At 41.1% G+C, this 16,603-nt stretch overlaps 1 protein-coding gene across 1 annotated transcript in view; it reads right to left on the reverse strand.

Moving 5' to 3' along the window:
- Positions 1 to 16,603, reverse strand: part of LOC126092417 (uncharacterized) — a 240,529-nt gene that overhangs the window by 148,927 nt on the left and 74,999 nt on the right. Inside the window, exon 5 of the mRNA XM_049908004.1 lies at positions 6,966 to 7,146. Within this exon, the coding sequence (XP_049763961.1) occupies positions 6,966 to 7,146 (181 nt within the window). The remainder of the gene's footprint in view (positions 1 to 6,965; positions 7,147 to 16,603) is intronic.

A 16,603-nucleotide genomic window follows, 5' to 3' on the forward strand; every position in this document is an offset into this window, starting at 1 on the left:
CAGTTTGTTGCGAAAGCTTGAATTTTGTGTGTATGTTTGTGTTCGTTTGTGTGTCTGTCGACCTGCCAGCACTTTCATTTGGTAAGTCACATCATCTTTGTTATATATATATATATATATATATATATATCTGTATATGTGTGGATGGATAGGTGTGTGTGTGCGAGTGTGTACCCGTCCTTTTTTCCCCCTAAGGTAAGTCTTTCCGCTCCCGGGACTGGAATGACTCCTTACCCTCTCCCTTAAAACCCACATCCTTTCGTCTTTCCCTCTCCTTCCCTCTTTCCTGATGAGGCAACAGTTTGTTGCGAAAGCTTGAATTTTGTGTGTATGTTTGTGTTCGTTTGTGTGTCTGTCGACCTGCCAGCACTTTCATTTGGTAAGTCACATCATCTTTGTTTTTAGATATACTTTTTTCCTTCGTGGAATGTTTCCTTCTATTATATATATATATATATATATATAAAGATGATGTGACTTATGAAAGTGCTGGCAGGTCGATAGACACACAAACAAACACAAACCTAAAAACAAAGATGATGTGACTTACCAAATGAAAGTGCTGGCAGGTCGATAGACACACAAACAAACACAAACATACACACAAAACTCAAGCTTTTGCAACAAACTGTTGCCTCATCAGGAAAGAGGGAAGGAGAGGGAAAGACGAAAGGATGTGGGTTTTAAGGGAGAGGGTAAGGAGTCATTCCAGTCCCGGGAGCGGAAAGACTTACCTTAGGGGGAAAAAAGGACAGGTACACACTCGCACACACACACATATCCATCTGCACATACACAGACACAAGCTTGCACAGTGCCTTGTTGACAATTTGGGTCCATGGCTTCGTGGGGTCAGCACCACACTCAAACCCTACAATCAGCTCTTAACAATTGAAATTTGGACTCCCTGACCAGGCCACAGTTTTCCAGTCATCTAGGGTGCAATCTGATATCGTCATGAGGCCACGAGAGGTGCTGCAGGTGATGTCATGCTGTTAGCAAAGGCATTTGTGTCGGTTGTCTGCTGCCATGGCCTCTTGATGCCAAATTTCGCTGCACTGTCTAATGGATATGTTTGTCATACGTCCCACATTGATATCTGTAGTTATTTCATGCACTGTTGCTAGTCTATTTGCACTGACGACTCTACACAGATGCCACTGCTCTGTCATTAAGTGAAGCTAATCCGCCACTGTGTTGTCCATGGTGAGAGGTAATGCCTGAAATTTGGCTTCTCAGCATGCTCTTGACACTGTGAATCTCTGAATACTGACTTTCGTAACGATTTCCGAAATGAAATGTCCCATGCATATAGCTCCACCTATAATTCCACATTGAAAGTCTGTTAGTTCCCATTGCGAAGCTATAATAACTTCAGAAGGCTTTTAATGAGAATCATGTGAGTACCAATGAGAGCTCGACCAATGAATCGCCCATTTACATCTCGTGTACACTATACTACCGTCATCTGTATAGGTGCATAATGCTCTCCCATGACTTTCGTCACTTCAGTGTATATTGAAAATCTGATTCTTTATATTTTCACTTTATCTTTGTTAGTGTTAATTATCCTAAGAAGCCAGATTTGCTACTTTTGCCAGTTATCAGCAAATAAACTTATTTTTGGCAATATATAAATTATTTTAAAAAATCTGTTATGGAAACTGAATATAAAAGTAGATAATCATTTATGTTTTACAAAATATATCTGTGATTCTAAAAATTTTATCTACATAAAAGTTATTGCAGTCTGACTGCAATTGACATCCATAAAACATGTACTACTGAAATGTAACATCTCTGTTACCATTGGTTTTCTATTCCTAGAAAAATTCAAAGAGAATGAGTCTGGGTGTTCAGTTTGTGGTGAACGGGAATGGGGGAGGCATGTCTCAGAGATGTCTCCATTGTAACTATATAACATGGTTTTGTCAAGATTCGACAGTGTATGAAAGTTTTCATATTCAAAATTATGGTGAAATACAGCAATGTGGTTATCAAAAATGTGCTTCATTTGAAGTTTCATCCAGCTGATTTTTTACAGAACTGAACAGAAACTGATTATTGTCATAATTGTTTCATGAATACATTACACCAGAAGTGCCACAGAAAAGGCCATATTGCATCGGTTTGTCATTCTCTGTCTTTCTTAGAACAAATGCACATTGAGATTCACTGTAATTCATCATTGTTCGCAGGTCAGAATAAGCTCTTTATTGAAGGTTCAGTCCTGAACCAACTGTTATCACTACAACTGGACACTGGAGCAGCTATTTTGCTCCTCAGTTTTCAAATGTAAGCATGGCTGGGCTCCTCGCTATTGGCTCCCATCAAAGTCATCTGGTAAGCTACAATGAACAGCATATTCCTGTTCTTGGTCAATTTACTGGCAGCATAGCTTACAAATCTGTAATCTGTCCTGTCACATTTGTGATTGTTAATGATCACATACTGAAAATTTGTTTGGATTAGATGCTTTCACTGCTTTTTAATTTTCTATTACTGACACTTTGTGCATCTTGTGTCAGATCGGGTCCCTTATCAAGACCTATATTTATTGTGTTCTAAATTTTTGGATTTGTTTTCAGAGGGATTAGGGTCACGAATAAACTTTCAGCTCGCCACATTTTTTCGGGGCATGGTCCTTACATGTGCCCTTACATGAACAAGTTAAATCTGAATCGGATCAAATGACATCACTAGGCATCATTTTATCAATTTCAACAAGTGATTGAGATATATATTAGTGACTGAACAAAAATCATTGGGTCAGCTCCGACTTCTTGGAGACTTTAAAGTTGCTGTATGTGCAGCCTGTTACTGACACATGTTCTCTGCCTTGACCTGATGAATTACTTGGGCAATTGACGGGGGGCCAAATCTTTCTCAAAACTGATTTAGTTGAGGCCTATCTTTAGGTTCCATAAGATGATGCACAAAACAGTTCCATGCCTTTATCAGTATCAACATTTAATGATTGGAGTGGCTACTCCCCCAGCTATTTTTCAATGCTTTTTGGAGTAACTTATGGCAGATGTCTTTGTGGCATTAATTACCTGGACAATATTGTAGTAACAGGCACTACACTGGAGGAAGACTTACGTAACCCCCATTTTCTCACTGCTCCTTTGCAACAGTCCTTAGGTGTAATCTTAATAAGCCCCAATTTTTTCAACCATCTTTTTGTATCTCAGTCATGAAATTTCCAGGCACAGTGTCCCACTCCTGGAACAGCACTTTGCCACTATTATGGCTTTGCCTCCTCTGACCAATTTGCAAGAGCTACAGAAGCTTCTTGGTAAAATAGCATATCATCACAGGTTTATTCTGGATGCAGCCACACTGGCTCACCCTCTGCACCAGTTACTTCACAAAGATGTTTCTTTCAAGTGGTCGCTGGTCTTTGAGCAAGCATTTTTGCAACTTAAAAACAAATTACACTTCCTGTCTTGCCTCGATGCCACCCAGCATGGTAAACATTTAGTCTTGGCAGTGGATGAGTCCCAGTATGGGGTGGGAGCAGTTCTGGCCCTTCATCATACCAATGGCTTTGTGCAACCTATCACTTTTCTGTCCAAAACATTCAACACAGCTCAGCAGCACTATATGAAAGTTGAAAAAGAAGCCCTTTCAGTCATTTATGCCTAATAAAATTTCACTTATTCTTATATGGTGTCTTTAGTCATAGATCATTTTTCACACTTCAGGTGCTTTACCTGACAAAGCCAACTATCACCTTCAATGCTGAGCCTTAGCTTTGTCAATATATAATCACAACATTGAGATACACCCTACATCACAGCATGCAAACATGGACACATTGTTTTCACGGCCCTGAGGCCCAAACTGTTGCTTGATCAGGAAGAGAACAGTTGTGTTTTCAACTTTATACAGAAGCAAGACAGACTACTGATGGTCTCCCCACTACCAGTTCCACAACTGCACTCTGCAGTAGCTGCAGACCTGGTGTTTAAACAAGCACTGCACATGATACGACATTGGTGGCCTCACCATCTGTTGAGATGGGCATCTGACCCATTGTGGAACTTCTGTGCTTTCTGTCATCATTTTACCCTCTTAGATGGTGTCATTCTCTTGAGGACGTAAAAGGGTACTTCCTATGTTGTGATTGCAGTAATGTTGTGTAAGGAGGTTCTGAACCTGTTACATCAAGGTCACTGGGGAAACTCCTGCATTAAACAACTGACATGTTGGCATGTGTTCAGGCCTGGTATTAATTGCAAAGTGAAGTGCCTGGTCATGGCGAGTCACAAGTTTTTAGATCAACAAGCAGCATCACGCACTGTTCCTCCCCCCCCCCCCCCCCTTCCCTCCCCCCCACCCCTTTTTTGAGTATTTGCCAGTGCCCACACTACCTTGGGAAATAATTGATTAATTGATATCGACTGTGTTTTGGTTGTTGACGCCTTTGATTTTTGCTCACACAATGGTATTCATTACATCATGGTGCCTCCCTTTCATCCACAATACAGTTGCAAGGCGAAATGTCTTTGTGTCCCCTTTCAAAAAGCAAATGCGCAAATGTCACAGAATTTGTAGCAGAGCAGGCCCTTAAGTTCTTTCTCAGTTTTTACGGAAGGACTTCAATTGGGGACGAGAGTCCAGCTGAACTCTTGCAGGGCCGGCAGCCACAGATGCTGCTCCATGTACTGCTAACAGGCAGGCTTCCTGCAGCAGCACCAATGTCATCATGGTTTGTGCCCGGAACTCTAGTCTGAGCCCGATGTGCTCCCACAAGTGCCTCCTAAGCCAAAACAACCTCCTCTTACAATAACGCAGATGCTGCCTACACTGATGCCTACAGGGTGCCGGGGTCATCCGCCGGCTCTCCTGGAGAGGACAGAAGGTGCACATCTTGGCACTTGCACCACTTCTGTCCCTACCCACTGGTTCAGCTAGACTGGGAACCATTTGCACCCAGAACAACTGCTCCAGACAATAAGGATGTGTCAACCATCAGCAGGCTGCAGAGGAGCCAGCATCTGGCCTCCCTTCACTCCCAGGGAAGGCGGGGGTGAAGTAACCTGCACATTACTGCTATTCCACCACCACTAACATGGTGCCCATTGATATGCATGCTCATTTGAGTAGTATCAGCCACCACTACCATGTCACATGTTGATATGTGCATTCATTTGAATAGCATGCCATTCAGCTACTCCGGGCTCCTACTAGATGCCACCAACTTTGGTGAAGGGCCTCTATCGCCTGCAGCCAATAGCAAGCAACACTCTGTGGGAAAATTCTTCTTATACACCCATTACCAGCTCCAGCAGGCAGTCTTGTGTATGTTTTCTAAGCTGTATTGTAGTGTACCATCATGCTGTGATTTAAAAGATAGTTGGTTTCTTACAATCACATCTTTTATTGTGTTTGAGGTAAGCATATGTTGCAAGCTCATATGTGTAGGTCACAGCACTCTAAAAAACACATTTTTGATAGACTTTCACAAGATTTGAAGACTCTTAATGAAAAGCTACAATTTATCAAATCTATGATGAAAAACTTTGTATTAGCAAATTCCTATAGCAACAGTTTAGCTGCACTTAACTGTCTTATATGAAAAAGTAGACAGTATTGTTCTTATGTGGGTACTTCAGATCCAACTGATTGGGTTGTTGTAGCTAACACAATTAATTGAAAAGTATGACAAATTCTTCACGTAAAGAGGAGATGTATGAGTACTTGATCTAGTTATCCCAGATACTTTTTTCCAAATATATCTCACATGAAAGTCCTATACCTACCTGCCAAGTTAGCCGAGACCACTAATACGCTGCTTCCTGGACTTGGGTAGATACGCTGGCCCCGGATCGAATCCGCCTGGTGGATTAAGAATGAGGGCCGGTGTGCCGGCCAGCCTAGATGTGGTTTTTAGGCAGTTTTCCACATCCCCCTAGGTTAATATGGGCTGGTCCCCACATTCCGCCTCAGTTACATGACTTGCAGATGTTTGAAACACTTTTGCACTGTTTCATGATTTACACTAGACGCAGACAGTTGGGGTACACTGATTCTGTCCTGGGGGGTACGGGGTGGCGGCAGGAAGGGCATCTGGCCACCCTTCAAACTAACCATGCCAAATCCAGTTGTAACAATGCTGACCCTGCCAACACTGCGGGACAAAGGCGCAAGCGAAAGAAGAAAGTCCTATATCTCTGCCAATACACACTTTCCTTGCCTATTATTATAAAGATATATGCACAATAAAGTTATCTTTTTTATGCGGCAGGTTTGTTATCATTGTTTTTGTTGTTATAACTGTTTTCAGCCTTATTTTCATTCAATAATCTGGTAACTTAGTATATCATTGTTCTATACTTGTAATGCATTTTGGATATGTAATGATACATTTCCTGATCTTATATCACTGTCACAGAGTCCTAACTGAAAAAAATTAAAAATTGGGTATCACCCTCTGACTGAGTTACATGTGAAGTATGTAAAATTCATGTAAATTACTCATCTTTTTCCGCTGGTAAACTGGACAGCTTTGATATTACTAAGAGTTGAAAATTGCAACAAAAATCTATAAAAATGTAGTTGTACTGTTACATAGTATTGTCAAAACTTTGTATTAGTTCAGTTAAAGGCCATTTAATTTATCTGAAAAATTTATAGATGTTTAATGTTTACATTGTGTCTAAAATAAATACATGTAGTTATTGCTTCAGTATGCTATTGTATGCCATGAAAACTGCAAGTTGTATGTTCTATGTATGCTATAATAATACCATAATAGCACAGGAAATATCCATCAATGGTACACTCAACTACTTTTTGATTCTTTTAGCCTACTATTTTCATATCACTGACATTCACATTTAAATTAAAAATTATTCCATGGTTTAGTATTGGTGTATCTACAAGAATTGGCATGATTTTCATTTTCAAAATGTGACCTTTTGCCTCTATAAGAAAACATTATTTTATTAATTGATTACCTCAATAGGTCCAACAAGTATGAAATTTGTTTTGGAAGAGCTGCTGAATAAACTTTCTTTGTATTATATTCTCCATACAAATTAACCACTTCTTCAATATTCCATGCATAAAAGAATTTTGGCTGTTTGTGCCCTACCACGTTATAGCAGCCTCCAAGATGTAAACTGCAAACAAGATCATCTGCGGGGGAAAAAAATAAAATAGAAGAGCAACAAATGTGTACAATACAGTACCTAAATATTTGTTATGAATGATTACAAAAAGGAAAACAGGATGGTGAAAATATATTTATCAAAACAGATTCAGTCACCATGTTGCATAATTTCTATCAATAAGAAAAAGTTTTAGGCATTCTAGCCCAAGCTGCTGGAGTTGGTGGTCATGTGTGTGTGAGGTGTGCTTCTCTTTTTATGATGAAGGCTGTGGCCGAAAGCTTATGTGCAAATGTCTTTTAATTGTGCCTGTCTGCAACGTAACCTGTCGTCTGACAGTAAGTAGAAATCTTTCTTTTTCTACATTGCTATTAAGTTTGGAATGAGTCAAGGTAAATCTTAATAAAATACAAGTGACCCATAGAAACATAATCTGTTTACTGTATTATCACAATATAGCTTCAGAAGGGCACCCATATCTGCAGGCAAGGGGTAGACTGTGCTCCCACCCCCCTCCCTTCCCCTAGCTCTCATGCAAAGTTAGAAGAATAATGTAGTGAGGTGACTTTCTTTCAAGAAAAGGATTAAAAAATCAGTATTACACAGGTTTTTAACAGAGTCAGAACTCGAACTTTTTTGTGGTTACTTACAAGTTGCCATTCATCTTCCAAAATACTCCATACCCCAAGGTCTAGAGCTCCCCCTACGAACTATCATATGGGTGCCCTTGTAACTTTATGCTGTATCTGCTTATGGTAGCCAAATTTATCCAGATTAGAAGAAGAATAATTACTTTGAAGAAAGCTGTTGCTTCCTCAGTTATATTGTTGCTTAACATGAAATAAAGAGAAAAGTTGAGAAATGATAAGATAGGTAATCTGTTTTTAAAAAATAACATTCTTTAGGATAGACGCCCAGCATTCCATTCATCAAATACACAAAGAGGCAACTCAGCTGGCCATAATAAACTTCAAGAGCCACAATTTCCAGTGCACCAAATAAAAAATAACAATTTTTTAGACCAGGAGACTCTCCATCCAATTTACATAATGATACCTGCAAGAGATCCTGAAGTACTGGCATAAGATCCAAAGAAGATATGAAAATATGATGCATTTCACTACTGATAAGAGACATATTACAATTACTAGAACATGACTTCCTAGCTTACCAGTGTTATGTCAGTCATATAAAATCATTAGATACATCATATCACGTCAACATTCTCACTCGCGAGACAAGTGCAAACAGCTACCAAGGCAAAATTTTGGAAGCCAGTTGGACTAAACAGAGTGTATCAATGGTGAAATGTATCATGTTTTCATATCTTCTGATACCAGTTGTGTGTTAGATTTTGCAGCTTTTGAAAATGACAAAGTTGAAAGAAAAACAAAAGTGTGGTCAAGACACAAGTAAAGATATTAAAAGTGTATCCAAATGGCTGTGTCATCTCACAGCATTTTCATGCAAATTGCAAAAGCATTTGACTGTGTAGATTGAAAAATATTAGGAATATGTGGTATAATAGAGAATACAGGAAACTGGAACCTGTCATACCTTGGGGGAGGGGAATAAGATCTGAAGCAAGAACTCTACACTTCTCTGTCCCACAGCTATTCATTTAGCCAATTGCTTTTCACTTTATATACAAATCACAGTCCAAACATAATTAACTATAGCATAATTCTACTGTTTATGGATAAAGACAATGAAAATCTGGAAATAAAAGCCAACTTAGAAGTAAATAATGCTCTCCAAAAATTTACTGACATAAATGTGTGTAACAACATTACTGAAACATTTTGTCTAAATTTCAAACTACAAAACTTTCATAGTAAAGATATCAACACTCCACATATGTAAGATTCCTCAGAATAATAATAAATGACAATGTAAATTGGAATAAGTGCTTAGAATACATAAATGGGAAACTGAGCTCAAACCTATAAGTGCTGCACAAACTCAGGTACCTACAAGAAATAAATATTATGAAAATTATATACTACACACTAATCCATTTGAGATGGCATAATTTTGCGAGGAGGCACCTCCAAAACAAGCATTAATAGATTATTCAAAGTACAACAAGAAAGAGCAATAAGAATGACAGCCAAACTTACATGGAAAGAATCAGGAAGCAAACATTTAAAACTAAGATGTTAACAATACCCAGTGTACATCTACACAAACTCTTTTGGCAGACAAAATTCGAACACACTCCCTATACTCAAGATAACAAGACAAAAGAACCATGATGCAAAGAAATGGAACCTCTTCTGTGAGTCCATGCACATAATCATGAAATTCAAATCAAAGCCATATTATGTGGGACGAAGAGCAATAGACAAATTCCCATCATATATCACAGAAACTCTCCATCTGGACAGGACACAGAAACCCCAACAGTGCTGACAGACCGAGCCAATAGGAGTCACGGAATGCGGATATGAAGACACAGATGGTCAGCACACCGCAGTCCCAGCCATTGTCAGTTTTCATTATTGTAGCCACTACTTCTCAGTTGAGTAGCTCCTCAATTGACCTCACAAGGGCTCAGTGTACTCCACTTGTCAACAGCACTCAGCAGACTCGGATGGTCACCCATCCAAGTTCTAGCCAAGCACAATAGTGCTTAACTTCAGTGATCTGCTGGGAATCAATGTTACCCCTGTGGCATGCCCATTGGCTCTTTAAACTTGAGAAAGATAAATAACAAAACTCTTTTAATAAATCTTTCAAAACTTTTTTGATAGAAAACTGCTGCTATAGTATAAATGATTCTATGTGCACTACAGTTTAAGACTAATTGCAATGCAATTACTGTATCAAAAATAAATGTAACTTGCATGTACAAGTACATGTAGCATAAATGATGTAAAAAAATCGTAATTTAAACATTAGAAAGTCCCAGTTGAAATGTCAAAAATATCACGAAAAGGATAGATTGCTACTCACTGTAAAGTTGAAGCACTGAATTACAGACAGGCACAATGAAAAGACTTCTTCAGAAAGGAATAAACACACACACACACACACACACACACACACACACACACACACACACACACACACAAAAGCAAGTGCACCTCACATGCACATGACCACAATCTCTGGACAGACAGAGCAGTTGGAGACTGCAGTTGTGTGTGCACGAGATGTGCTGCTTGTGTGAATGGCTGTGTGTTTTCCTTTTCAACGAAGGCTTTGACCGAAAGCTCAGTGTGTAACAGTCATTTAGTTGTGTCTGGATGCAACACAAGGTGTCATTTTTAGCAGTCTATCCTTTTAATATTAAAATTGTAATTTAGTATGAAATAGCCTACAACATTATTACACAAAATTGTAATTTGCTAAATCCAGGTTAGTAAACAATGTATACTTATTAGGGCATGTAATACAATTTTATCTGATCCATACAATGTATTTTGTCTATGTCTCCAATAAATAAATAAACAAATAAATAAATCTCGAGGGGGTACTCTACACTTTAAGCTATGCCCAACTGCATGTAGAGGAACAACGGCTCAGGTTTAGAAAATAGTTGACCAAATATTGGATATACAGGGTGTCTCACCTAACTTTGCCACTTAAAATATCCCTGGAACAACAATAGATATTCAAAAACGGTTTTCACCAGCATGAATGTACAGCAGGGGCTTAGGAAACCAAATAATGTGCAAAATTTTAAAACATAAAGAAATACTATTTTCAGCACAAACTTGTGTATTTTTAAATGGACGCCCCCATTATTTTGTATGCAATCAATAGCATGAAAAATCACAAAAATAATGGCGTTGGTTGCATCAAAATACATCAATTACATTCCAAGAAATTGCGAGCGAAGTTGATGCTTGAAATAAATGAAGTGCACAGCTAGCAAATGTCCTGAGACTCAAGCTTGCACCTCACGCTGCCAGTAATTGTGATATGATTGACATACTATGTCAGTGGAGTGTTAATGTATGGTGTGGTATTGTATGACAACACATCATTGGCCCATATTTGATTGATGACACTCCTAAAGGGGGATAGTTTAGCCCCTTCTTGAGCCATACCTTACTTGAACCGGTCCACCTCTCACAGTACCAAGAAATGTACAAGAATGACTTTGAATCCTGCATTGCATTCCGTCATTTTGTAATTCAGCAGTTGCAAGATAATCCAGTATTTCTAAGCAATATGTTGTTTACAGACAAGGCTTCATTTACAAATCATGGTAATGTGAATCTGTGGATCATGCACTATTGATCTGTGCAAAATCACCACTGGATTCACCAAGTTGCTCACCAATGACAATGGAGTGTCAATGTTTGGTGCGGTATTGTTGCTAACTGTATTGTAGGTCCCTATTTTTACCATGGAACATTGAATGGACAGTAATATGCATCATTTCTTCAACACACACTAGTGCTCGTCATGGAGGATCTAGGATTGGAAACTCATCTATCAATGTGGTTCCAACATGATGGGCGTCCCACACACAATGTAAAAGCAACCAGAGATGTTCTAGATGTGACATTTCCAAATAGGTGGATGGGGCAGGGAGGTACTGTACGATGACCACCACAGTCCCCGACTTGACGCCATTAGACTTCTTTCTCTGGGGCACAGTGAGGGACAGAGTGTATCACGAACCCCCAACGACAGTAGAGGATATGCAGCATCGTATTACTGCAGTGTGTGCGGAAATATCTGTAGAAACTCTACAATCTGTGCAACACTCTCAAGTTACCCGTCTGCAAATGTGTATTGATGCAAATGGAGGGTACTTCAAACGTGTTGACCTGACACAGTTTCATTGGTCAAGATGTGGGTGTATTCTCTATGCTGGATGTAATGCACAACAATACAGTTTCTGTTGGCAACAGGGCACTAGTAAATGTGTTTAGAAGCAAAGTGAATTCAAGTGTGTTATCTCTAATTGTAGCTCTAGTTGCCATTTTGCTAGAATAAACACACATTTATTATTTGAAAAACGCAACTTTGTGTGGGGCGTGTTACTTGTTTATTTTTGTGGATTGTGCATACATTCCCATTGTGTGAGAACCTGACATAGGCAGTGTGAGGCGCACACTTGAGTCTCACAACATGCGCTAGCTGTGTGCTTCATTTGTTTCAAGTGTCAACTTCACTTTGCAATTTCTTGGGATGTAATTGGCATATTGTGGTGCAACCAAAACCATTATTTTTGTGATTTTTCATGCTATTGATTGCATATGAAATAACAGGAGGTGTCTGTAGTAGCCACCAGAAAGATCGCGGGAGGCGCACATTGGCACGGCGCGTCATGGACGGTAGTTGCCGCAAGTAGAGTCCCGTCCACCAGAGGGCACGCGAGAATTCGGACGCGCCCTCTGCCGGCGTAACAACATGAACAACAACAACAACTCTGGCAGGACAGGCGGAGCGCAGTCAGTCAACATTGGGCATGCCTAGGACACAGTCCCGGTCTACGCTAAGTGAAGTGCGACGTAACGTGAACAGTGTTACTACAGTGTCCATTTAAAAGTACACAAATCTGTGTTGAAAATAGTATTTTTTACATTTTAAAATTTCGCATAGTATTTGGTTTCCTAAGCCCCTGCAGTACATTCATGCTGGTGAAAACCGTTTTTGAATATCTATTGTTCTTTCAGAGATATTTGAGGTGGCAGAGTTAGGTGAGACACCCTGTATATGCACCTAGTAGAACAATTCATGGTGGGATGGACCCTTCATGATATATAAAGATAGAGCAACTACTCCACAATAGGTGAAACAAATTATACAGCTTCAGATAAAGATGATATTGAAACACATTTGGCTGTCAAGAAGGCTAGCTCTCCCAGCTGGTGCAATGGCAAGTTGTGAAGGTGGTAGTGCTGGCCAGGGGTGGCTACATAAATTCCACTGCAAGATACAACATATTTTATTTTGTACTGAATTACAACGTTGTAGTGCTGCAATGCAAATGATATGTTTTCTGCAAGCATGTGATCTTCTAGCAGTGCCAATGATATTGGAAGGCTGCAGTGGCAGGATGGCTATTTGACGAAGATGGCCATTTGACGTCCATGTCCTGCTTTGCTGACACTGTTTAGACCACTCACCACTCTGTGCCTGAGTTAGCACTATGTGGTCCTGAGTGAGCAGTGCCACTGGCACATATCTCTGCTGAACTATCACAAGCATCTACTACTACGAGGTTAGAAGCTCACACTGATACAGAAGGATAATGGCAGTGCTGCCATCACTGTGAACCACTGCCATGGAGCCTGGGAAACCGCTCATCCATTGTGTCATTGTAAGTTCATGGGTGTGGACTTGGAAATGTGAGCTGGTCTGGTGAAGCTGACTGCCCAAGCCAGCATCAGCTGTTGGCTGGCCCATGTGTGATGGAGATGTGCATAGACATGTCATGGAGGGTTGGTTGGTTGGTTGACTGAAGAGGGAGGGGAGGTAGGGGGGTGGGAGGCAAACAGTGAGGTACTTGGTCCCAAGATCCACGGTGGCAAATAAACTACAGAAGGAGCAACATTAATAGCACAGTCCAGTCAATGGGAAAGGAAAACAGGCAAACAAAGAGACAGAGTAAAGAACAGGAGAGAGGAGAGTGTGACCCACAGGCACTATGGGCGCCATCACTGTCACCAACCCATCCCAATCCCCACAACATACAATGATCGCAACATAATTGGGCAACACTAGGACAAGAGGACACAGGAAAAGGGGAAACAAAATAACAAAAAAGACCAGACAAAACATAGTGAAAAGGGGATGGGGGTAGCCTGGCTGACATGGAGGCAAGGCCAAATGTCTCCCAAACCAACATCAATACTAACCGAGTGACTCCAGTTCCGGCAGGAATTCCAAATACTTAAATTTAGTAGGACAAACCACTTTCGCGAAGAGATATGAACCTGCAAATTTGTCCCTGGAGAGGACACAGAGAATGGGGAGAGTGGGGGGAAGAGGCAGCTGCCCCCTCCCAGAAAGCTTATTACACAGGGTTATCTACATGGCCAGGAACCCAAAGAAAATCAACTGAACAAGCAGCATGGTCAAGATCAGTGAGAAGGTCATGAATGGCAGAGACCAAGGGGTGGCTGGAAAAACACCAGGCAATAGCCTAAAGGCCACTAACCAAGTCTGTCCATAACAAAACTCAAGAGATGGAGGGCTGTTTAATAAAGTAGAAGGCCCAGTAAATGACCATCAGTTCCACGGTAAACACTGCACATGTGGTAAGGAAGAGATGGCATTCTGTGGCAGCAGGAGACATGAAGGTGTACCTCACATGATAAGCAGATTTAGAGTCATCAGACAGTGTTTTTTTTAAAAAAAACTTGAAACTTGTAAGAGAGGGCAGAAGAAACGATGGAACACCATCAGAGCAATGGAGGCTTTCAGTCCCCCACAGAAGAGATCCAACCAAATCTGTGTCTGAGGAACTATCGAAGTTGGAGTTGGGGAGGAGGGGGGGGGGGGGTGTTCAGGAGAGAATGTGGGGAACAGAACAAAGACGGAAATGGGAATTGTGGCAGAGAGAAGTGAAGTGGAGCCCAACCAGTGAACCCACCGGAGGGCACGTAGGTGGAAGACAGAGGGCGAATGACATCCCAAAGCCATGAAAAGAATAGCGTATGGGGGGTGTGCAGGTAAAGAGCAGATAGTAGTCGCATAAGAAACCAAGAGCTGGGATCACCTAAACGAAAAGGGGCAGGGGGGTAGGAGATCCCAGTGTCAACCAGAAGACTACTGAGAGGGCTAGGCACTGGTCGCCAAATGGATGTGCAGTAGTGAACTCAGTCCAAAAGGATCAGTGTGGAAGTGGCAGCTCAACCACGAACTTGACAACCGTAGTACAGACAGAATAGAACTTAGGTCCAATAAAGGCAGAGAAGAGTCAAATGATCTGTATTCCAAGAAGTGTGGGCTAGGAAGTGAAGGACATTGAGTTTACAGAAACATACAATGTTTAGATAGCAGATATGGAGCAACCAAGTAAGTTTGTTACCGAAAAAAAGACCCAGAAAAGAGAACTAGGGGCCATGGTCAGGATATGGCATCAAAGCAGAGCTCCAGATCAGCATGAACTGTACTACAGTAACAGAAATGCACCATCTGTGATTTGAGGGGGGATAGGTGGAAACCATGTGAGAGAGTCCACGTGGAAGCATGCTGGATGGTAACCTGGAGCTGTTGCTCCACTGTGTGGGAACTAGCCCAGAAACAGAAATCATCTACATACAGAGCAGGGGTGACCAACAGTCCAGTGGAGGCCACAAGTCCATTAGCAGTAGTGAGGAGGAGGAGGACATTAATACTTAACCACATGGAATGACGTTCTCCTGGATCCATGGAGAGCTGAGAATGGTGCTGAACTAAACTGAGAACGACTAATGGGATAGGAACTGGTGGATAAAAATTGAAAGGGGGGTCCTGACAAGCTCACTCATGGCATGTAAGTAAGATGTAATGATGCGATGGTGCCAAGCTGTGTTGGTGGGTCTTACAAAGATTGAAGAAGACTGCAACAAGATGGTGGTGCTGAGAAAAGACCTGCTGAACTGGGGTTTCCAACCAAAGCAGAAGATCGATTGGAGATGGTCGCTTTCAAAAGCTGTACTGGTAAGGAGATAAAAGGTCCTGAGTTCAAGGACCCAACAGAGCCGATGAGCCACTATCCATTCAAATAACTTGCAGGGATCTAAGAGACTGATTGGAGAGTTACTATCAAGGGGCGATAGATCCTTACCAGGCTTAAGGACAGGAACCACTATACTGTCTCTCCGTTGAGAGGGGAAAACATCCTGGAGCCAAATATGGTTAAACACCTGGAGGAGATATTATTGTTGTGAACGACTGAGGTCTTGAAGCAATTGGTTATGGATGGAATTAAGGCCAGGGACACTATCATGGGAAAAGGAGGTCCGAAAAAGTTCCCATTTAGTAAAACGTTCAGTGTAGGATTCTGCCTGACAAGGGGTAAAATGTAAGTGGGAAGCTTCATCCCACTGTTTCCGGAGGAGGGCAGCTGGGTAGGAGGCTGCCATTGCAAAATGAGTTGCAAGGTGTTCCATGATAACGAATGAATCCATACAAAGATCACATGGGAGGGCAAGACCATGGGTGGAAAATGCCCACTGGCAACCTTGGACGGTTTCCAGCAAAGCCCCACCTGTCACAAAGGGACAGAAGAATCTAGGAAGAAGACAAAGCTTTTCCAACACACTTGCTTGCTCTGTTCAATTAAGTAACAGGATTTGGCAAGCAGGCATTTAAAGGCAATAAGACTGGTTGAGGACAGGAGCCACTTAAGGCATTGCAAGGCCTGATGCTGATCACAGAAGGCAATGGCAATTGCCACACACTACCACAGAGTCATCATTGGCAAAAGGCATGCATCGAGTGGGGAACAGTAATATCAGTGGCACGAATAATCGTATCAGAGACTTCACAGATGAATTCATCAATACAATCCAACAAAGACTGGGTAAACATGA

The sequence above is a fragment of the Schistocerca cancellata genome, chromosome 7 (genome assembly GCF_023864275.1).
Source record: "Schistocerca cancellata isolate TAMUIC-IGC-003103 chromosome 7, iqSchCanc2.1, whole genome shotgun sequence".
Taxonomy (NCBI): Eukaryota; Metazoa; Arthropoda; class Insecta; order Orthoptera; family Acrididae; genus Schistocerca; species Schistocerca cancellata.